The following is a 22453-nucleotide window of genomic DNA, read 5'->3' as shown; positions in this document are numbered from 1 at the left end:
TCTTCTTAATAAAATGCTGTCTGCAAATAATATTTAATACCACTCTGTGTGTTGACTTAATTTTGTAGAACAAATTAGAAACAAAAAAGACAGAAATAATTTGTTATATTTTTAATTTCAGCAGTATTAGAATGGTTAAGACATAAATAATTAAAAGTGTAATGATTTTAAATCAGAAATTGCTCTTCTGGCCCATCATACCATGCAAATAAAAAATGCATAACATGTTAGTTTTTTTAGATAAATATTCCCTTTGCTCTGTTACAATATTCTGCCCCATTACATACTGTAAAAATGAAGTAAACATAAGCATCTCATTAGCTGAGATTTTTAAATGACTCTTAGTTAAATATAATTAATGTTCGTAATGTGTACAAATTTTGAGATTTTATAGCACCTGAGATTTCCAATAAATTGTATTACAAGTACAGTACAGATCAGATTAAGTATTACTTTCAAATTTCAAGTTCAATCTTTTTGTTTGGTCATCTCTAAACATGTTTATTATTATACATTAATTATCTTAAAATCTGTAAAATCTTTTTTTTTTTTCCTGATGTTGCAGATTTTTTAACTTGAACAAATTGAATCAACACACCCACTAAACACTTTCATTATAAACTGGTCCAGGACTTGACTGTTTTTTTTGTGTGAAATATAATATTTTCATCTTAGCCAAGGAGAAATGGTCGACAGTGCATAAACTTGAATGCATGATACATTTTGTAAACTTAAGTTGACTATGAGTGTCTATGTATGAGGGAAATATGGGGAAGCATAGGCAGAATCTTTGGAGGAAGCAGGAAGCATAGGAAGACCTGAGAGTCGGTCTGTCTTACAACGAGCCAAAGCCTGCTTGTAGTTGATCTTCTCCTTTGTGATGGGATCAATGAGCTCTTTTGCATAGTTGATCTCTTCCTGAAGCTCTCTCATCATTGTACTGTCAATCATCTTGGAGCTGACAGCATCCACAATGTTAACTCTTCCTGCTTTGTTGGGGTTGACTAACCCACCTGTCAGAAATTGTGCCTCCATGTATCTCATGGCATTCTCTTTGGGCATCCAGCCTTTCTGTACAGCTTCTCCGACTGACAGACGCTCTTTAGTCACAGGGTCCTCAACTCCAGTAAAGGCCTTCTGAGCATTTAGTAACCGCTGTAGTTGACTGGACTCAATCAGACCTTTATCAGCTGCTTTGTGGACAGAATATTTTGTGCTGTTGCTGGTGTCCACGATGCCACCAGTGGCTGCCTGTGCTTCAAGAAGCTTTTGGGCAGTGTTGGTGTCAATCATCTTTCGACTAATGGCACTGCGCACATTTAGACATGTATCAGTGTGTACATCATACACTCCGCAGATGGGGAACTCTTCATTGAGCTTGAGAGTTGGTTGGCTGGTAACTGGGGTGTATGACCGAGATTTTGTTTCACCAGCCACAAGAAGAGCAAACTCTGAAATGGGCATTTTGCCATCCTTGTACTGTTGTAGTTGGTATTTAGTCACCCTGCCTTCTTTTAGTGCATTTTTGATTGAGTACTGATTGCCACTCTTGCGATCTTGCAAAACCGATATCTCACCATCAGGTCCCATTGTGGTGGTTTCCTCCCAGTCACACTCCAGTTCCTGTAATTCCATGTACTGGCTGCGATCGAGGAAGCCTCGCATGTAGGCATCATATGGTGACATGTCTTTACCAGTGTTAGGGTCCAAGATGCTAATCTTTGTGGAGACATGGACGTCCTTAGTGCGAGTATCTGAGGAATCCTCCTTCCTCAAACTGTTCTTTAGCTCCCTGATTATGTTATCTCGCTTGTGAATTGTGTCCTTCTCTTCCAGGATCTCCCTTTCTAGCCTTTGAACATCTGATTCCATTTTAATGCTTCTTTGCCTATTCATTTGATTTCTTTCACTCATCAGCCTAGACTGCTGCTGGAATGAGATGCTGATATTTTGTCTTTCAGATTCCATAGTTCTTAACTCTCTCTGGAGGTTTTCTTTTTCTCTTTGCAGCTTGTCCTTATCATGAATCAGGTTGGTCTCCTCCAGGGATGTGGTAGTTCTTTTGCTTGCTTGTCGCTGCAGTTTCTCACCTAGACGATGGAGTTCATCCTCAAGGTCTCGTCTGCCATTTTTCTCCTTTTGTAACAGTTCTCTAAGGTGGGACCGTTCTGCTTCCACTGCTTGATCTTTCTCTACACGAACAACCTCTTTATAGATGGTCTTCTCCACCGATTTCTCTCGCTGCAAGATTTCTATCTCGAATGTCATTTTCCTGATGTCTCTATCTAAGCGCATAATGTCACTGCTCTCCTTATCCATGTCTGTCCGAAGACCATTGGTCAGTTTGTCTAATTTTGGATCCCTCTCAACTTTCAGAACTTCCTCTATGACTATGTTCTCTTCAATAGGTGGTGGGGCAGTTTCTAGCTCATAGATCCTAGATTTAATTTGTCTCAGCTCAGTTTCCACCTGTATCTTTTTTTGCCTTTCATCACTGCTTTTTATGATCATCTCCTTGTCTTCTATGAGTGCTCTCATCTGCTGCACCTCTAACTCCAATTTTCTACGATTCTTCACTTCTTCATCTAGACTCCTTCCTAGCCTATCATGATCAAGGATCTGCCTTGGGTCCTTTTGTAGACGCACCACCTCTTGCACTACTACTTTTTCCTCTGGTTTTTGTCTCTCAAGCTGAATGCATTTATTCTGAAGATCGAATACCATTTCCTCTATAGTTCTTCGCCTCTGAGTTTCCTCACGGATCTCTTTCCTGAGACGATCTGCCTCCTTCTCCAGAAGTGGGTCATCAACATACTTAGTTACATCTTTTGTGACAATCTTGGTCTCAACCTTTGACTTTTCAGTCTTCCACTCATCCCTGTCTTTTCTAAGACGGATAAGTTCATCCTGCAAAGTACTGTAGGTTTTTTGCAGGGAATATACTTGATCTGAGAGCTTCTGTATTTCTCTTACATTTTCTGGGCTTCTTTCCTCTTTTACAACCTCCTGAACTACTTCCTTATACTCAACTTTGGGTTTCTGTGAATGCAGAGCACCAAGTTCAGTTTTCACAATATTAATTTGTCTCTCAAAGTCTGAGCCATGTCTGCTACTGTCTTGAAGCTCCCATCTCAAGCGTTGCATCTCTGCCTCTGTCTCAGGTGCCACCCTGAAGTTCTCATTTATGATTTCTTTGACTTCCACTTTGGGCTTCATCTGTTGTATTCGAACATGGTGTGACTGAAGGTTACTAAGCTCAATCAAGAGACTTTTGTTCTCATTTTTCACTTCTTCTATTGTAGTCAGAAGCCCTTTAGACTCACTTATGAGTACAGGGTTCTGCTCAACCCTTTTCACCTCCTTGGTGACAACTTTTGGTTCTAAAGTTGGGATGAGCCTCTCTAAAGAATTAATCTGGCTTTTGGTTTGGGAGATTTCACTATTCAGTGACTTGCACCTCTCAGCTTCATCTGAGATATCCATCTCAAATGTCCTAACAGCCTTCAACATTGTTGGATCTTTCTCCTGTCTTACCACTTCCTTTTGCACCACCTTCTCTTTTATGATTTGCTTCTTTTGCTCCAAAATTGTCATTTCTGATTGCAGGTAAGCCTTCTCTTGTTCTTTAATTCTAAGTTCACTTCTCAGTTTGCTTATTTTTTCTCGAATGTTTGATGCTTCTACGTCCAGCTGGGGGTCTTTCTCTACCTCCGTCACCTCTCTTGTGACTAGCTTGGGTTTAGTGTTCTTAAGTTCACTTTCTAGGCTAGTGATCTTTCTAGTCATTACCTCAATCTCACTTTGTGTTTTGGTGCGTTTCAGTGCTTCTTCGTGAATCTTTTTTAGAAAGTCCTCCAAATTGGATTCAAGTTTTGGGTCACGGTAATACTGCAGAACTTCTTTCTCCTCCACTCGCTCTACACCTCTTCGACTCTTCAGAGATACATATCTGTTCTTGATGGTGCTCAAACTATTCTCTGCAGTGGTATTTTTAGCAATTTCCTCCTTTAATTCTTTCTGCAGAGATTCAGTGTCCTCAGAGGCTTTTTGTTGCACCTGTTGCTGTTGTACGGTATTTACTTTTACCACATTCTGTGTAAATGAAAGTAAGACCAGTTAATATTTAAAGGTGATCAGTTTGACTCTCAGGATTATTTGCTTTTCATAACAAAGATCAAATGAATTGCAGTATAATACAAATTAAGCCTTTTGATTAGTGGTAAACTATGAAAACTGTTGATCTCTCATTTGTACCTCAGCCATGATGCTCTTTGCAAAGTTCATCTGGTTGAGTAACTGGTCACTCTCAGCAGCTGTTTCAGCATAATGGTTTGTAAGATCCTTCTCCTGTAGCAAAACAGAATATGGAATTAAGTATTTAATTAATATAAAAATTTATCATGTTTTACATTTTAAATAACTCACCTGCTTTTCAACAGCGCTAGCTAGGGTGGCGGTGTGAAGCCTTTTAGCATTTGTCACAGGTGTGTCATCAAGAGTAGCTTTGTACTTATCACAATTCATCTCATATTCCTGCCGAAAATAAATGCAGTATACAATTTACACAGTATTAATAATAATTTGATCATTAAAGTTTTTTTTTTTACAGTTTTATACCCCATTTAAATAAAAAGTTATATTTGGTGTGTGATTCTGGATACATGCATTTACTATAGCCTAAACATTTGACTTACTTTGAGAGTATTTTGGAGATCCTTGGAGAGATCAACCACCCTGTCCATGTCATCACCTTTCCTCTTTATATCCTCTATCACCCTCTGTCGAGTAAAAGAAAACAACCACAAAGTGAGAATTGTAGTTTTTTTTTTTTTATCAGATCATCTATTTTATATATGATATAGTCTACAGATCTAACCTTCTGAGAGTTCTGCTTGGCATTGACTTGAGTCAAATCATCTTTGGGGTTAATCTTGTTGTTAGGTAGATTATTTAAGAAGGAGCTCAGTGATTGGCTCACATTCTGGAAGTCCTGGTGTTTTGTGTTAGCCTCTTGCAAAAGCCTCTCTCTAAGGAAATATAAAAACATATTTTAAGTTACAACATTTTTTGTTCAGCTCATTGCAGAAAAGAGAAGGTATATCTAAGCAGCACCACATTAAACTAATTTAATGCTTTTCAGATTACATTTCTAGCATGAATAAGGGTATAGAACTCACCTTTCATTTAGCTGGTTGCTCACATTAGCATATCGGCTTTGAAGATTCTTCACTTCTGCTTCATGTCTGCGTATATCAGGACAATACTCCTGGTAACCCTGCTGAAGTGAACTGCATGGCTTCTTAAGTGCTTCTAGGTCCTCGCTAAGCTTTTGCATTTCACTTTGAGCACCAGCAACGTCTTTTCTCAAACCCTGGATGAATGACAATATATTTTGTTATGCATAAGATTTTAGTACCCTACTGGTTATGTGCAATTGTATGACTTTAAATGCATAAAATAAAATAAAAAATACCATGGTTTGTTGAAAACAATACATAGGTCGCAAATTTAAAAAGGTAGATTTTTACCATGAGTAAAAAAAAAAGAGATAATCTGGGAACACTTTAATGTTGTCATAACTTTGGGTATGTAGTCCCAGTTTGTGATTCACACATTAGAAATGGCAACAATTGCATTCTACTAAACTAAGAATGAATAATGTCTTTACTTGAATATCCTGGGTACTGGTCTGAATGGCACTAGGTTTGTCTGGGATGGCACAATCATCAGTGAGCTGTTTCTCAAATCCTGAGACAGTGCTGTCCATCTTTGTAAGCTGTCTCTCCAAAACCATGGAAGCATTTGCCCTAGTGTTAAAAAGAGGCAACAGAGTTGCAACATCTAGAATTCTTTCTTCAATTTCCTAAATAAGTAGACTTGTAATTGTACATACTTCTTTTTGTAGAGATCAATGAGAGCAGCTAGACTGTCTTGTTTAATTTTGGCATCACTGAGTTTTTGGGGTAGAGTAGAAGTGGTTGGCCCATTAGAATCCTTTGAAAGTAGAGGTTCCAGGTCCTTTTGGGCTGCAGCCCTCTGTTTTTCCAGCTGCTCGAGAGCGGTAGCAGTTCTCTGTTTAGAGAAGAAAAATCGTATATAAGCAGCACCCACTGGCCCATTTTTCCAATAACCTGGTTGAGCAGTTCATTCTGGCACTTTGTCTTATTTGATAGTATAAACCCAGGCGGTTTATCTCTAAGCAAGGAAGCTTATCTCTACTAGATGTCTAAAGCATTTCTCACCTCTTGCTCCTTCAGACGTTTAGCGAGGTCTGTGGTAGGGTCAGTGCGGTTCAGTGGGGCTCTTAGACTGCTCAGAGTGTCCACCTCAGCTTGAGCTAGATCTTTATCTATTTGGTTTAGACGGCTAGCCAGCTCTACAGCTTTGGAATTCTCCTCGGCTCTTGGAGCAGGAACTACAACAACAAATATGACACTGATTTATTATCTCAGACACTGATTTATGCATTCAGTACATATGTCAAAAGTGCTTCCTCGTTGTTTCGGGAGCACCACATACATGATTACCCTTTCTAATTATCTACTGGTTGTTTTAAAAATAACCAAACTGTATAGCTAGATTGACCCCAACAAGAAACACACACTTTTAATAGTTTATTGAATAATATGTGATTTGCATTTAACTCAAACTGAATGCTGGGGTATAGGCTGAATTTCTTTTTAGGTGAGCAAATTTAAATATGGCTTCTCAATTGTATTTCATATTTTACAAAATTGTCCACCATGATTGATAGGCTGAATATTTAGTTCCATTGTTTCCTTAATGATTCTGTGTTTGCCACAACCATAATTCTAACAAACATTGCAAAGTTTTGTGTTTGAAACTACAGCTCTCGACGTGGTTAAAAGCATAATTGTTAGTTTGACTTAAGTATATCATACTTTTGAGCAAAATAACATGCAGTCATTCCCAGCGTTGGGGACACTTACTTTTAAAAGTAATGCATTACAATATTGTGTTACTCCCTAAGTAATTTAATTGCTTTACTTTTTTAATAGAAAGTGATGCGTTAAGGTACTTTTGCATTACTTATTTTTTTTTTACCTGAGCTGGGCTTCCTTGTTTGATTTTTTTTAATAACAAATAATCAAAAGTTTTTGGCAAATGTAAAGGCTCTTAAAACTAAAAAAGGTGAAGGATCCTAAAAAAGGATTTCTGCTTATATTTTTGCTTATTAGTATGCTAGGTCTAAAAGCGAAGACATTGGTTAATAAAGTGAGATTAAATACATAAAGTATATTTGGGTAATTTAACATATTTACCTTTGTTGAGATTCATCATTATTGATCTAAATGATGCCGTAGTTCAAACCTGTTTTGTAAATTATTTTAAAATTCCTTTAAAACTGTTTACTCAGCACTGCTTTATCTTTTGCTAATATCACAGTGCTGGTAATATAAAATTAAGGTGTATTAAAACAATGTTTTTCAATAAAACATCAACATCTAAACCTCTTTTAATTCTCAATAAGAGCTTCTATATATGTTGTATGACAGCCAAACTGGTTAGTAATAAGTGAAGCTGGTAATGTTGTTTGTGGAGTTGTTTAATCATTCTCTGCTGAGATCTTCAGAGACTTAATGTCTTATCTTCATTTGATTTCATCAGGCTATGCTTCAGTGTTTATTTGACACTTTGTAGTGTGGACACATACACACTATTAAAATTGAGGATTTTGTTGTGGGGTTAAAAATTTAAGAAAGTAATTAAAGTAATTTAACAGCAATTAACTGTAAATTCATTTACCGCAAAAAACTGTAGAAAAACAGTAATCTACAGACAACTGCTGCCAGTAGATTACGTAAAATCAAGGACAAAAACAGACGTAACAGTCAGATTTACTATACAAAACAAGTTAATAATTTCACTGAAAAATTTGTGAGTTAATAGAAAAAAGTTATATAAAGTCAATAACTGATAAGAAAATAATTGTTTATTATTGATTTTTTTATTTTTTATTATGTATTTTAATGTATGTGCTAAGTGTTTATGTGAGGCATCAGTAAGCTCAAACTAATTGCCCCATGGGGATTAATAAAGCTCTAAACTAAAAAATATCTATTTATTAAACAAGTGTTTTTATGTGATTTTATAGGAGAGATCTTTGTTGAATTAAATAGTTTTGTGGGTCACCATTGTGCTGGAGAGTAGAGCCTGTGGTTTGGTCGAGGATAAGCAGAGAAATACTGATGTTATGCTGCATGTTGCTTTATTTAAAGGCAGTAAGTGTGGAGCTGCTAATGCAGTGATGAGCAGTTTGCTGAGTACTTTAGCACATGCATGTGTGCTATTGCTATAGCTAACGATGAACTGCAAAGATTTGAGTTTGTCAAAAATTTATTATTTCACTATTACACATTCTGTTTGCAGTTTTATATTAAGAAATATTCCTTTTCAGCGGACTCAAATTAAATAAACTGACACTAACACCGTGTAAATACTAGCTTTTAAACTCTCACTGTTTGAAGCAATCTGTTTTCCAAATAAAATGAATTGCCTTCCATTGTATTATTATGGTAACATACTGTAAAAAAAGAGAGCTGTAAATTAATGGTAGAAGAGCTGTTAATTAAATTAATAGTACATTAATGGCAATCACAGCTGCCAGTAGATTACCATTGTTTTACAGCACAATTTTTTTACAGTGTAGGTTTACGTAATATTCTGAATTTGCATTTCACATATTAATTTTGAGGAATACTGAATGTGTTTTTGTGCAAGTGAGATAAGTAAATGCCTGCTCACATTTAATCTAGAACCTACAAATACCAATCATGTTTACACACAGTGCACACAACGCCTCTGCACTTACTCCCGATGCTCTCAACATGAGGACAGGAGAGGTGTCAGTCAATACATGGGAAAACAAAATAACTTGCATTACTTATTTGAAAAGTAACTCAGATATTTATACTTGGGAAAAAAAGTAATTTAATTCTTCTACTTTTAGTTTGTCAAGAGAATGAAAGTGCAATTTTTGAAGAGTGTGCATGTGTGTGTGTAAGTGATCTAGATCTCTAAGTGTGACCTAAAAGGGGACACGCAATTGAATAAAGCAAAACAACGGAGAACAAAATAGTAGTAGTCATCAGATGCCATGCTCATTATTTAGAGCAATAGTCTGACATTAATTTAATTTCAACCCAATTTATTTATACAAGTTGTTACTCCACCACTTGCATGACATCATTAATGACAGGTTTCATGGTTTTGGGAAAGTCGTGACCAGCTAGTAGCCTAGATCATTGTACAGGAAACCCACCCCAGTATGGACTTATGGAGCAACTCTGGCCCACCCCTACATAAGTGCCTGGTGTAAAGGCACTTTCACACTAAACATGACACAAAAAAAGTAGGGCTGTCAAAAGATTAATCGTGATTAATCGCATCCAAAATAAAAGTTTGTGTTTACATAATATATGTGTGTGTACTGTGTATAATTATTTATATATATAAAAACACACACAGTTGTGGTGGCGATTTTATGATATTCACTGATCTTTAGTAAAATATAGATGATTCAAAGAATGTCACATGTGTGACTCTCACTTGTTAGTGTGAGAAGATTCTGTTTATGTACCTGGGAAGGCAGAAGGGAGAGGCACTCCAGAGAACAGACGAACAAGGACCTCTGACCTAGATGTCAGAAGGCCATTTGATGCAGGGGGGGCTTAGTGACGAATCTAAACTAGTGTTATGGCTTCCTTGTCTATGGAAAATTACTGAATGGAAGACTACTGGGAGGAAGGCTCTGGCAAGAAGACCTTGGGAGCGCTAGGAGATAAAAGCTGGTTCAGTCTGTCTGGGGGTGTGTCACTCTTCTGCACAGGGTAACAACTGTGTATTAGACTGCTCCTATTCTTGCAAGAATAAATACTTCTATTTTATCATTTGACTCTGAGTCTCCCTTACGCAGTGATGTTTGTTTGATGAATTTTTGCCACAACACAATCATGTATATATTTAAGAAAAATTGGTTATATTTATATATAAAATATTTATATATAATACAAATTATATAAATGTATATACAGTATATAAATGCAATTATTCCTTAAATATATACATGAATGTGTCTGTATTTATACATAATAATTCTACACAGTATACACACATATATTATGTAAACACAAACTTTTATTTTGGATGTGATTAATCATGATTAATCTTTTGACAGCCCTAAAAAAAAGGTAAACGAATCATTGACAAATGGCCCGTTCACACCAAAAGTAAAACAAATAAACATCAGGCTGAAGGAAACATTACCTGGAGCCTGTAAAACAGGGGCCTTTGATGGATTACTCTTCAGCGAAGTTCTCAAAGCAGCTCGCCTTTTCTTTAGATCTTCCATCTCTTTCCCCAGCCTTCGCATACAAACACATTATTAGTTATTCTTGGTCTCTAAAGGCGTTACTCATATTTTTTTGACATAAGCATACACCAAGGGTTAACAACAAACATTTTACAATGTCTTTGGAGTATGAAAAGTAGTTTTTATTCTTACAGGTCGACTCTGTTGATGGCCTCAGGATCCGGTGGAGGAATCACGAAGCAAACTCCAGGAAATGTTTTGCTTGTCCCATCATTGGACTGAACCTCCCAGTTGTCATTGTCTGTGTTGGACTTCAGATTAAACTGCTCTCCTCTGTCCAATGAAGCCTGAGAAGAATCCCATGATTAAGAAATTAATAGAAGAATGAATTAATAGCACATTAGTGACCATAGCTTTTCATACTACATGTTATAAAGACATTTTAAACACCTCCTTTTGTTTTTCAGAGATTCTAACCTTGGGAGTTTTCCAGTCACATAGAGACTCAACCATTGTAGTTTTGCTTGGAGGAGTGTGGCGAAGTTTTAGTGGTGTGATGGCAGTGCTTCGCTTTCTCAGGTCAGCCAAAAGCTGCTCGTTGCGCTGTAAAGGCCTTTCCTCAGCCTGCAGACACACAGAATACAAGATATTGTCACATTCAGAGTGGTATTGTTTTTTATATACAGTGCTGGAACTGCAAAGAAACTTGCATGAGCACTATATGAAAAATAATTTTATTGATATTTAATTTATAATCATTTAAAATATACAGTAGTCAACATTTGAAGTGGATCAAATGAACTTTTATGAACTTTTTCAACCACTTTGATGAACTTTTTTGATCCACTTCAAATGTTGACTACTGTAGTTTAAAATGTGATTTGACCTCAAGCTGCATCTGAATTTCAGTGTTGGTTTTGCCATTGAGTGATTTGGCATCAGGGGAGCCGAGTTTAGACAAAGACTCCGACAAGGTATCTGCATCCAGTTGGTACTGTTGAGAAAAACACACATTTGTTTAGGCTTTACACATGCACAAACTGTTTATTAAAAAATGTGCTTAATGCAAATGATTGATCCATCCATCTGCCCTACCTACCCTTTTGTACTCCTCTAAATTGTCCAGATGTGTTTCCTGACAGATGCAAAGATTCAGAAACTTCTGCCATTCATTCCTCACAGTGTCTCTTTTGGCCTGGGAACACAAATAGCACATCAGAGCTCAGCTTTGCTTATGTTAATGTTGTGTCATACTGAATGCAATATTTAATTATTGAACACATCATTTAATTATTTAATTAATAAGTTAATTAAATTAGTAAAACAAATTAAATAAGTCAACTCTTATTTACAATACCACATTGTCAGCAGTGTAAAACACAAATTTCAAACTAAGCTCCTGGAGGGCCACTGTCCTGCAGAGTTTAGCTCCAACACACCTGCCTGGATGTTTCTAGCAGAGATGGTCTTGTTATTGGGAGATACGAGGGTCCGTGGCTCTACCATTGGAGAAATCTTTACGGCTAACTTGGATCACGTGTGCCTTGATAACCAATCGCATTACAGCCTTGATGTCATAGAATTTTGTTCAGAGTTGTGCGACAGTAAATCACTGTTTGCTTATACCATAGAAATGAATGAGTGACATAAACTGAATCCTACCTGTCGCCTGATTGTCTCTGAATTCTCTTATAAAACTGATTTTTTTTCAATGTAAACTCTAAAAGTAGATAAATCCAAAATCAATGTTTAAGAGCAAACATGTTAAAGATTAGCCGATGGGCTGTCAATTCATTAAATGATACGCCATTTTCCCACAAAAGCAGTTTATTTAGCGTAGTGAAGCATCACTTCCGTTGACATCCATTCAAAACAAATGGCTCCTGGTCTCCTTCCCTGCATACCACAGCATTAGCAGGATGTCCACTTTTTTTGCTAACCTTGCAGGCTTGCCTACAAGTGGTTTGTTTCTAGCACTCCTACAAGACCTAGATTAACTGGATCAGGTGTGTTGAATAGCGAAACTCTGCAGGACAATGGCTCTCTAGGAGCTGAGTTTGACACTCCTGAAACAACAAATCTAAGAATGTCAAATATTGCTGCAGTTGCCAATGCCAAAAGTATCACATTATAAAGCTGGGCATCTTGTTTGTGTTTTCTGACCTGAATAGTGCTAGCAGCAGGATGTTTCATCTCAATCAGTCGGTCTCCGTCATCCTGCAGTTTGTTGACCTCACTTTCATGCGACAGCAGACTATTATTCTTGAAGATCTGCAACAGACAATAGCTCACAGGTCTAATTTAATGTTTTATTTAAGATGTGCTGCCACTTCTGCAATTAACCAACAGGAGAGCAAAACCACAAGTTACTTCTTGCCTGGATGATCAGTCTTGTTTATTCTCATTGCTGTCCTAATTTTAGACCTTAATTTAAAAAAAATATGGTTTGTGGTTCTCAGACTTTTTTGCATCCCTGTCATAAGCCCAAACTGTTTGTGGATTGCCCATTGCCATTGTACAGTGGTATTTGTACAAAATACACACTTATTTTTGATTCACTGACCATATGTAAATATTTATGAGGGTAAAGCACTAAAACATGTTAAGGAATACATTAAGGATTTGCAATTAATGTAAGCTTATTTTCTCTTGCAACATTAATTAGGTTATCAATGTGACTATGTACAAATATGTACACATTTTTTACAGGGCTGAATTTCTTTTAGGGCTGAATAATAACCTACATTTATTCTTCATCATAACTACTGGTCTGAGACTGCTGTTTGGCGCTGTTGTCTTTTGGCCAATGTTGTCTTAAAGTTAGTTATCCATTGCAGCAGCACATGCACTGTTTGCGAAATGAGATTCGCGAAATCTTTATACTTTATGTCCTTAAACTGCTGTCACTTTTGGCACTGTGGGCTGGATACTATTATGTGAAAAAGGTTCTAGCGAAGTCAATGCGCACTATTGCCAGTACAGTGATGACAATATCCTTTAGCCTATTCTTTAAATGCCTGGGCTATGGGGTAGGGTGGACAGACCCACACAAAAAGCCAATAGTCAAAAACTAAATAAATAAATAATTTAATTAATTAATTTAGCCAAAACCAAGAGGCAAAATGTTTTACGGTCTGATGAAACTAAATGTAACTTCTGGGACATCATTTTAACAAGTACATTTGGCACAAAAAAAAAGACTGCTCATCACCAAAACAACACCATACCCACGATGAAGCATGATGGTGCAAGCATTGATTGACCCTTATTCAAAAATTCTGACTGCTGTATTCAAAGCAAAAAGTGTTTCAAATCAAGTATGTGTGCACACTTGTACAACCAGGTATTTTTATTTTTTATTTTCCACATTAAAGTCGAAAAATATAATTTTTTTTAAATTAAAAAACGTCATTATTGATTGTGGATTGTGTGTGTATATATATATATATATATATATATATATATATATATATATATATATATATATATATATATGGGTTTTTTTGTGGGTTTTTTTTAACATTAACAGTTTTTTTTTCTGTAAAGTGTTTTACAGAAATATTTTGTAATTAACCTCTAATATATCATATTTTATACATATAGCTAATCAGTATTTTTAAATGTTATGTAATGTGAATGAGAAGTCTCTTTTGTCTTGTGTCATAGTGCAACTTGTGTTTTTGAATATTTTTTTCCAGCCACCCTGATGACTGATATATACCCCAAGCCCTCCTTTTTGAAAAAATATTGGTCTACAAGAATATCTGTCCTTTAGTTCATTCCATTGTACAAGTCATCCAACCAGTTCAAATCCTACCTCATACTGTCTGCGAACATCAGCATGGTCAGCCTTCTGATCACTCCAGTCCTGTTTAAGGATCTTGTTCTGCTCTTCCCTCATGTATGCCACTTCCTTATCACAGTCCTGCATGTAGTCGTACAGGCTGTTGAGATAGTGACGTCTCCATTTTGAGTTATCCTGAAACATTGAAAATGCTAAATGAGAACTTTTCCATTCTCTCTCTGGCACCAACAGTACAATTTCCAATTTTTACAATTTTCAAAAATCTTCCATTTATTCAATATCAGTCATAATGTGATTTTTTTTCTTACCAGTACGTTAGCATATTGCTTCTTAATGGCAGCATATTCCTCCTGGAACAACATGAGGGATGTTACGTTTTGTGATTAAAGGTGAAAAAGTTCACTCAAAAATGAAAATTCTGTCATCAATTGTTCCAAACCCATAAGACATGCTGATTTTTGAAACGCAAATGAGATTTCTGTCCATCCATTGAAGGTCCACAAAACCAAAATTTTGACACTTCAGAATGTGCCTTGATGAATGTTAATATGTAAATAAAAGAGATTGTGGCTTGGATTAAACCATTTGATTCATGTCTTTATGAACTTTTTGAAACAATGTTTTGGTTTTGTGAACCACTTCAATGGAAGACAGGAACAAGGGTGAGTACTTGATGACATTTTTTTCTCTTTCAGGAATTTTTATTTATTTTTGCTTTCCAAACCATAGGGGAGGTAATGAAGAATGCATGTCTTGGTAACAAAACAATTGCCCAGTTGATGAAAACTGCTCACCTGAGAGCTGGTTGATCCAGGGCATAGCTGGTTGCTGTAAGACTCAATCTCCTTATGAAGAATGTTATGAGCTGCAATCTGCTTCTTCAGGTCATCCATAGAGGGGCCATACTCCTCTTTGCTTGCATCTTTCTGTAATATTCCATATTCAGAAATACTAATTAATCATCATAATCTGGCTTTTCTGCATTGCTGGCAAATATATTATAAATCGAAATAAGATGTATATTTGCTTTAAGATGTATCTTTGCTTTAATGTTTGTAATATCTGTAAAAAAAAAAAAAGAATCCTCAGGTATGAAGCTTAAACTTCTACCACATATTTATCTGCCACAAGTGAACGTCATTTGAAATCTATACAGCTAACCATGGAACTTTGAACATGGATATCAGTTTAACTTTTGTATGAATTTAATATGAAGGTCAAACTTTTGACAGTTCACCACTTCATGTGTTTTCACTAATCAGATCGCTATCCAATTGTGAAAAGACCAGGTGTAAATACCCTCTGTAGCGTATTAGAAACTGACTGTAGCCTAATCACTCAAGCCAATTCAGGAAGTAGTTTGAAGACACATTCTAGATGTGCCTCGGCTAAATTAAATGGGATCTGGATGTCAAAGTCTCTCAAAATGTCAAAAATAAAAGTGTGAAAGCATGTTGTATCTGCTTCTAGTAACCAGATTCCACAGTCCTACTTCAGATAGGAGTGTATCGGAGAGGAGTGCAAACTGGTGCAAATTAAATTGAATGTTCAGCATGGCATCCCACATTTATCTTCATTAAAATCTTATAGAGTAATATTTTTTTTCTCACCAGTGCTTATTTCTCCCATTATGATCTTTTATTTAGGGCTGATGATAAACAAAAGGCAGCACATAACATTGTTTTTTTTTTTTAGCTTTTGTGAAGTGAACATTGAATTTACATACAGCGTGGTTACTGGCTAGATTTGGTAGAGGAGACAGGAGAGGGATGCTGGGTGGGACCATCGAAGATGCAGCAGACTTGGACAAGCGGAGACGCAGGAGCCTTGGGGCTGGACAGCAACAGCAGTGTTTAAGTAGACTTGGCTTGGGAACCTGGGCGTCCATTATTTTGACCGTGCTGGTTGGCATGGATAAAACCCATCTCCACACCTTAAAATTCCACTAAAATGCCCACTGGGACGGCCATGGGTACTGGCTCTCACACCTGGTCAGATACGACGACTGGCTCAGGGAAGAGTAGGGCTTCTGGCTCTGGGTGACATTCTCCATCCGTGGCAGGTCATTGGCAGGCGCTGGCTCTGGCTGTTGACTCATGGTGGGCACTGGCTCAGATTCTGGATCTGCTGTCGACCCTGGCTCTGACTGTGACTGTGGTGAGTTGGGTAAGAGGTTGTCTTGATTTGGGGTCTGCTGCAGTCATTGGCTCTGGCTCAGTGGTGGGTGTGAGGAAGGATGGAGAAGGACCAGAGAGGACTTCCAAGGCAGATGATGTCTCTGAGATGAAGACACCAGGAGGAATGGAGTAGGCTTGGGAGGCTGCGACTGAGGGGCAATGGTGTTTTCATCCTCTTCGCTTAGTGGCCCTCATTTATCAATCTTGCGTCAAACGGGCGTATATGTTGGCGTAAGATTATGCTTACACTCCTCTCACTGCCTGATTTATGAAGCTGTGCGTACCTTTGAAATTCAGGTGTACGCAATACCTGCCCTTGATAAATGCCGCGGCTGAAAACGATTGTCATTAGATTAACACGCCCCTATATATTCACATCTCCGCCTCCCCCACGCCCTCATTTTACGCCATGGACACACGGAAGACGGCAAAGAGGAGAAACTTCTCCGGTGGAAATCCAGTTTAAATCGCTGGTTGGTTGAGCAAATTACCTATCACAATGCATTATTATACAACACGTGTTTTGAAACTATTAGCGTTGAATTTTGCATGACATCACATGTAATGGGGTGTACAATAGTGATGATGATGTGAATAATTGCATGACAATTTGTAATATTCTTCTTATTAGTATTATGATTTTGATTATTAATGACGCTTATTGTTATTTAGAAGAAGAATGTCTTTGTTATTATTATTATTTGTATTATTATTATTTAAAAGAAGAAGAATGTCATTTTAATTATTTTGTCAGTCTGAATAATTTTTTGGTCATTGAAAGCCTTTCATTACTGAACCCAGTCCGTGCGCACCTGCCGGGCTTAACTCACAAAAATAAACACTGAAGTTTATTATTTCTATGTTGTTGTTATTTTACAGTGGGTCATAATATATCATATCTTTAGTTTGTCAGTGCGCTTTGTGGTGTTTGGAATTGTTTTTCTGCGCATTTCAGCACTAACTCAAAACGTGCGTATATGTACACCACCTCCTGAGCTGGCGTAGGATTTGAGCGTGCCGTACGCCAACGTCCATATTGATAAATCGCAAAGTCACCGTGGTTTTGGGTGTACGCCAGGTGTACGCTGGAAATTTGGTGTACGCACTTTTCATAAATGAGGGCCACTGTGAGGTAACTGTTGGAAGAAATTATGATCCAACCCACTCCAGAAGATGGTCTTCAGAGTGTAGCTCTCCAGCTCACGGGGAGATTGCTGGAGAATCACTATGAGGTTGCTGGAGTATCACAGGGAGATCCAAAAGGTAAGTAGAGCGGGTAAGTACAAGTTGTCCGTAGTTGGGACCAGACAAAGAGTAACTGTGAGGTGTACGCTCTCATCCTGGTACAGATTGGAGTGCTGATGGGAAATAGGTGTGGGTGATGGCCAAGGAAGTGCAGGTGATAAACAAGAGGGATGCTGGAAAATGTAATCTTTGACTAGATGACTGGACTGTTGAAGATGGGCTGATGGAGAGCATATGTGACACGATTGTGCAAACTCAATTGTATAGCAATCTGATTGACGCATGAAGTGACCAAGTGTACCCCCTAGGTTACAATTGTGTCAACCATGAGTAGACCACCCTTTTTTATTGCAATCAGTTTTGGGTTCAGTAGAAGTGCCAAATTAAACAAGAGAATCTGCCGATGATAGCAATTCTGTCATTTAACTTGGAATTTTGAAATTATCTACAGTACCTCTTACAATGTCTTAATATTGTGTTAATATGACAATTACTTTTGATTGTAAGTACAAAAGTAAATGATAGGTTTGTTCTTCTCTCTGTCTCTCATTCTCTTTGTGTGCATACTCATGTGTTTTCTGACCTGTTTTTGGTTAAGCACCAGAGCCCAGTTAATTCTTGGCTGTAGTTCCACCTCGTTCAATGGCTCATACAGCTCACGGTAAAGGGAACAGTCTTTCAGCCAACGTTCATGAAGGCGAATAACACTAATTAGTGGAAAAAATAGAAAAACACAAATACTATTAGTTTCCAATATAACCATATAAATGAGATGGAACATACACAGTGCAAACTTAGTTTCAATCTTTCAGAGCAACAGACTGAGTCATGAACAGGGTGTGAAGGATGCTTTTAGTGTCACTCACTCATTCTCTATTTCTCCTGCCTGAGGGTGTTTCATTTTCTTGGCTTTGTCCATATCCAAGAATAGATCCTTTAGGAGCCCCTCAGCCCGGCCCAAAAGATCTGCTGTTTCCTTCTGATATTGTAATCTCTTATTATTTTTCTCATTGCCAGCATCCTGAGCAAATAGAAGAGGGTGGAACACTTTTGCCATTTATAACTACTAACATATACATGTGCATAATGAAATAGAAAATGTTTTCTTACAATGAGCAGCAGCTCTTCTGCACGCAGTACATCTTTCTCAACAGTGTCTGCATTCTTCTGCATACGGGCAATCAGCAAGGCCAGGCTACCCGCCGTCAATCTGTCAGGTCAAAATTAAAAGTTAGGATTCTATGTGCTATATTGGATGGTCAATGTGTAAAAGACACTGCAAAATGAAGAAAATTAAATGTGTTAGACACAAAGGGGAAAAAAAGTAGAGCATCAAAGCACACGGGATAATCAGATATCAATAAGATTTACTGTAAATTAAGCCTGTTAGTCAGAAGAATTGTTTCAGGCACAAGTGAGGTATGAGAATCTTCACTTGACAAGGGATCCATGTGCCTAGGGATCCCAAGTGTACCCGAGGGGGTCTATAGAGATTAAATATATTACATACTACATTTGATTTATAACTATAAACCAATATATCTAAATAATGATCTGTTAAGCGGTATATAATGTAATTATGTATACCAGGGAAGCAAAACTCTAAATAGAGTTAGTTTCAACTCTAAATAAACAAATCTGATCTAGCCAATCAAGTCCTTCAGGCTTATTTGAAAGCCACAAGTATGTGTTGGACCAGGGTTGGAACTTTAACGGAGTTTTTATGTAAATGTTTCTAATGAATGTTAATTTTACTATTACTGATAAAATTATGCTTTTTATATTGAGAATCCCTGAATGGGCTGAGAATCTGGTTGCGGTATCTCGGCCTTGAAAACCCCTGCATTAGAACTCTACAATTTAGTGTCTCTGAGAAGTATGCACTTCTTTTCATGTCATTATTTTGCCTTCTTCAGTGTACCTCTCCCTCCCTGAATACATAAAAACAATGAATTTGGGAACTTTTTATAAACCTGTTCCTATTACTGGGACCTTGGTGGGATTCCATTTGAAATCCTCATTGGTCACCCCAGTTTATGTTATGAAACAAAGTATTATTTATCTTATGCAGATTAGTGTAACATAACTAATTTTATGTTGTTGCTGTCTGTGACACTCATCTGAATAAACTGTCAAACAGATAAAATACATGTGGCATTAATGCCTCACTATGTGCTGTTAAATATTGTTCTGAGAAGCTTGCAAGAGATTCAGAGATTATATCATTATATTTCTTCCCCATCATGCCATGCTAGTCCGGAGAGTTCCATCACCTTCCACACACGAGTTATCTCAACATATCTTCAACTGCCGATACAGCCACCTTTTTTGGACAAGCTTCTAAGACAGAGACCATGTCCCTGAAGGCCCCGAAGTCAGTGACTTTGGGAATGAAACTCATAACACATAAGGGAAACTATTTTTCGATTTTCTGAAAGGTTCTAATGTCTAGTTTTAACTCATCATTCTTATTCCACCTAAAATACCCCACATTCCCTATACCCTACCACTTCTACCAACATCTATTAAAACCACAAATACAAAGTAAAGAAAAAAAATCTTTTTGCCTTTTAAAATGTTTTACTAGAATTATATAGTGTTTGTTTTTGAAATGTCGTGTTTGCATTACCATGATGAAACAATGGACCAACACCCAGCAGCCATAGTGGAGGAACAAGTACGTCAGCCCTTACAGGAACTGAGCTTTGGGAGCAAGGACACTCCTTTCACTGTTTCTATATTTTTTTTTTTTTTTTTTTTTTCAGATTTACTTTTATTCGATGATCCTGATTTTTGCATATTTACACATACCTGAATAACGTCATGCTAACATCTATATTTTGCTGTTCAGTTGTATCTTCATTACACATGCATTAATCAGATTTGACTAGTGGTGTGTTCAGATGAGAGTGAGACATCAATTCTGAGATCTAAGAACATGCTTGCAGGTTCTTAAAAGGATGGCTTCCATTCTAACATGCAGTATATAGGTGTACTTTTTAATTACATTGCTGGTACATCTAATGCATATTTTAAATGTCAGTTTTATATAGAAAACATTGTATTATGTACATAATATTGTTTTATGTATTACATTTTCTTGAATTTGTAGTCAAACATAGACAAATAAATGTTTCCATTTAGCAGAAACTACAATAAATTGAATAATCCCTAACCGCATGACCCCCCCAACCACAGTTTTTATTACTATTAACATAAATATATTATTATGAAATATTTTGACAGCTTTTTCATTTCATGTCTCTATTCTTCTTCACCTTTGAAAAATTCTAAGATTTCTAACCACTGTAGTATTATATCCAACAGACCATAATAATTCCCACTTGTGTTTACAAAGCAGAGGTAATATTATTACCAAAACAGTCATCATAAGGGCCCACGGAACTAGGTATCCTTTGTGAAATGTTTTCATTTCCTCCGATTAGTAAGCCTATATATAAACTCACAGTATCGCTGATTTTCACTTCTAATCGGAATGGAGTTGTACAATTTAGAGAATAAAATATGACCAAATATATTAATATATATTCGTATATTGGTAGTTGTAGACCCAGCAAAACAAAAAAACAAAACAAAAAACACAGGAGCATTTTTTGATTGTTAAGGTGAAACATGACAGATTTCAGATCGAATGTTCTCAGGAATTAAGAATTAACCACCTTTAGACCTTCACTCTCTGGGCTCTGGTTACCTGAGTCTATCTAAAACTGATCTTAGACCTGCCTGAACACAAAACAACAGAACCAAGTATAAAATAACCAACAACACTCACTGGCTTGTCTTGGTATCATCGAGTTTCACCGTGTTTTCTTTCTTCTTGAACATCCTACAAGTTTTAGTGAGGTGAGGTTCACCTTCTCTGTTGCTGGTGTGTGTCTTTCTTCTGTTTTTCCTTTAGCCCCACAAACACTCTGAACACACTTTCTGCCTCTCTAGAACTGACACAGAGTGGTGAAGTAAAGCTGTTCTTCTGTCTCCAATCCGCCCTGAGAAACAGGTGTTGGGCGACACCCAGGCTACCTCCTTTTGCAGGACCGGGCAGACCAGTTTCACCTTCCCATTTTTCACCAACACACACAGATCTCTGTCATTCATCTCACCTTTTTTTTCTTCAGTTGATAGTAATTATATTTGTGTGTATATACTTGTAGTCATGACATTAACAATAAGCCCAACATTTGGTTGTGGCTATTCACTCTAATCATGTCTGATTTAGTATTTGTATAAAAATGTACACAATTTTGTTAGACATGTTGCACTTCTGAAGAATTACTTTCATTAACAGTAACCAACCAATAGTTAATTTAAATAATTTTCAGCACAGTGTTCCTTTAATGAACAATGCTTGTTAAATGTGTAGTATCTGTGAATGTAAGATGGTTTGGAATGTTGTTGGGTCACTTTCTCTCAGCAGGGCTGTGGTAGTTAGCCCACATTTCTAACATGCACCGTCACATGGTAGGGTGTGCCAGAGATTCAGGCCTAATGTCTTGCCCCGGAGTGACACCCTCTTTCTTGCTACCATCCTTACAGTTTATTTCATCATTTTTTTTTTTTTTTTTGCATTTACCCATTTATCAGGTACAAACTACTTATTTTTCCTTATCTATGTTTTTATTATTATTTTTATTATGTACAACCCAACAAAAAAAATGTATTAATGTCAATAGTACTTGGGGTGGGTAGTTACTAATGAAAATATGGACATTTCTTTAGATACTTTTATTGTTAATCAAATTTACATCCTCCCCACTCATTTTTCCTAAACTCCAACCTACTTAATGTTTAACATTTTAATTACAAATATTTTATTCTAAAACAAACAAGTTAGAATAAATACATAAAATAAACTAGAATAACCATTAGAATAAA

At 36.9% G+C, this 22453-nt stretch overlaps 1 protein-coding gene across 1 annotated transcript; it reads right to left on the bottom strand.

Annotated features, from left to right (window-relative positions):
* Positions 1-96: 96 nt before the first annotated feature.
* On the bottom strand, positions 97-21576 carry evpla (envoplakin a). Its single transcript, XM_079629559.1, has 22 exons — positions 21354-21576; positions 18671-18770; positions 18427-18581; positions 18144-18267; positions 14933-15064; positions 14447-14488; positions 14151-14312; positions 12497-12604; positions 11433-11528; positions 11220-11327; positions 10811-10957; positions 10526-10680; positions 10288-10385; positions 6243-6415; positions 5894-6072; positions 5669-5807; positions 5178-5371; positions 4877-5027; positions 4695-4778; positions 4426-4533; positions 4255-4347; positions 97-4092 (listed from the first exon to the last, which is right to left on the bottom strand). The coding sequence occupies exons 1-22, from the start codon at positions 21404-21406 to the stop codon at positions 751-753; spliced, it is 5943 nt and encodes a 1980-aa protein (XP_079485685.1). The 5' UTR covers positions 21407-21576; the 3' UTR covers positions 97-750.
* Positions 21577-22453: the final 877 nt, after the last annotated feature.

This window comes from Phoxinus phoxinus (genome assembly GCF_949152265.1).
Source record: "Phoxinus phoxinus genome assembly, chromosome: 11".
Taxonomy (NCBI): domain Eukaryota; kingdom Metazoa; phylum Chordata; class Actinopteri; order Cypriniformes; family Leuciscidae; genus Phoxinus; species Phoxinus phoxinus.
Note: the sequence above shows the minus strand (reverse complement) of the source record. Positions and strands in the feature narration are given on the sequence as shown.

Excerpts from the sequence above, each read along its gene's own strand:
- evpla (XM_079629559.1), bottom strand. The coding sequence starts at position 21,406 with ATGTTCAAGAAGAAAGAAAACACGGTGAAACTCGATGATACCAAGACA. Across the intron at positions 5,372-5,668 it reads CCAGTACCCAGGATATTCAA|GGTTTGAGAAAAGACGTTGC; the intron begins GTAAAGACATTA and ends TCATTCATCCAG. Across the intron at positions 4,348-4,425 it reads CTAGCGCTGTTGAAAAGCAG|GAGAAGGATCTTACAAACCA; the intron begins GTGAGTTATTTA and ends GTTTTGCTACAG.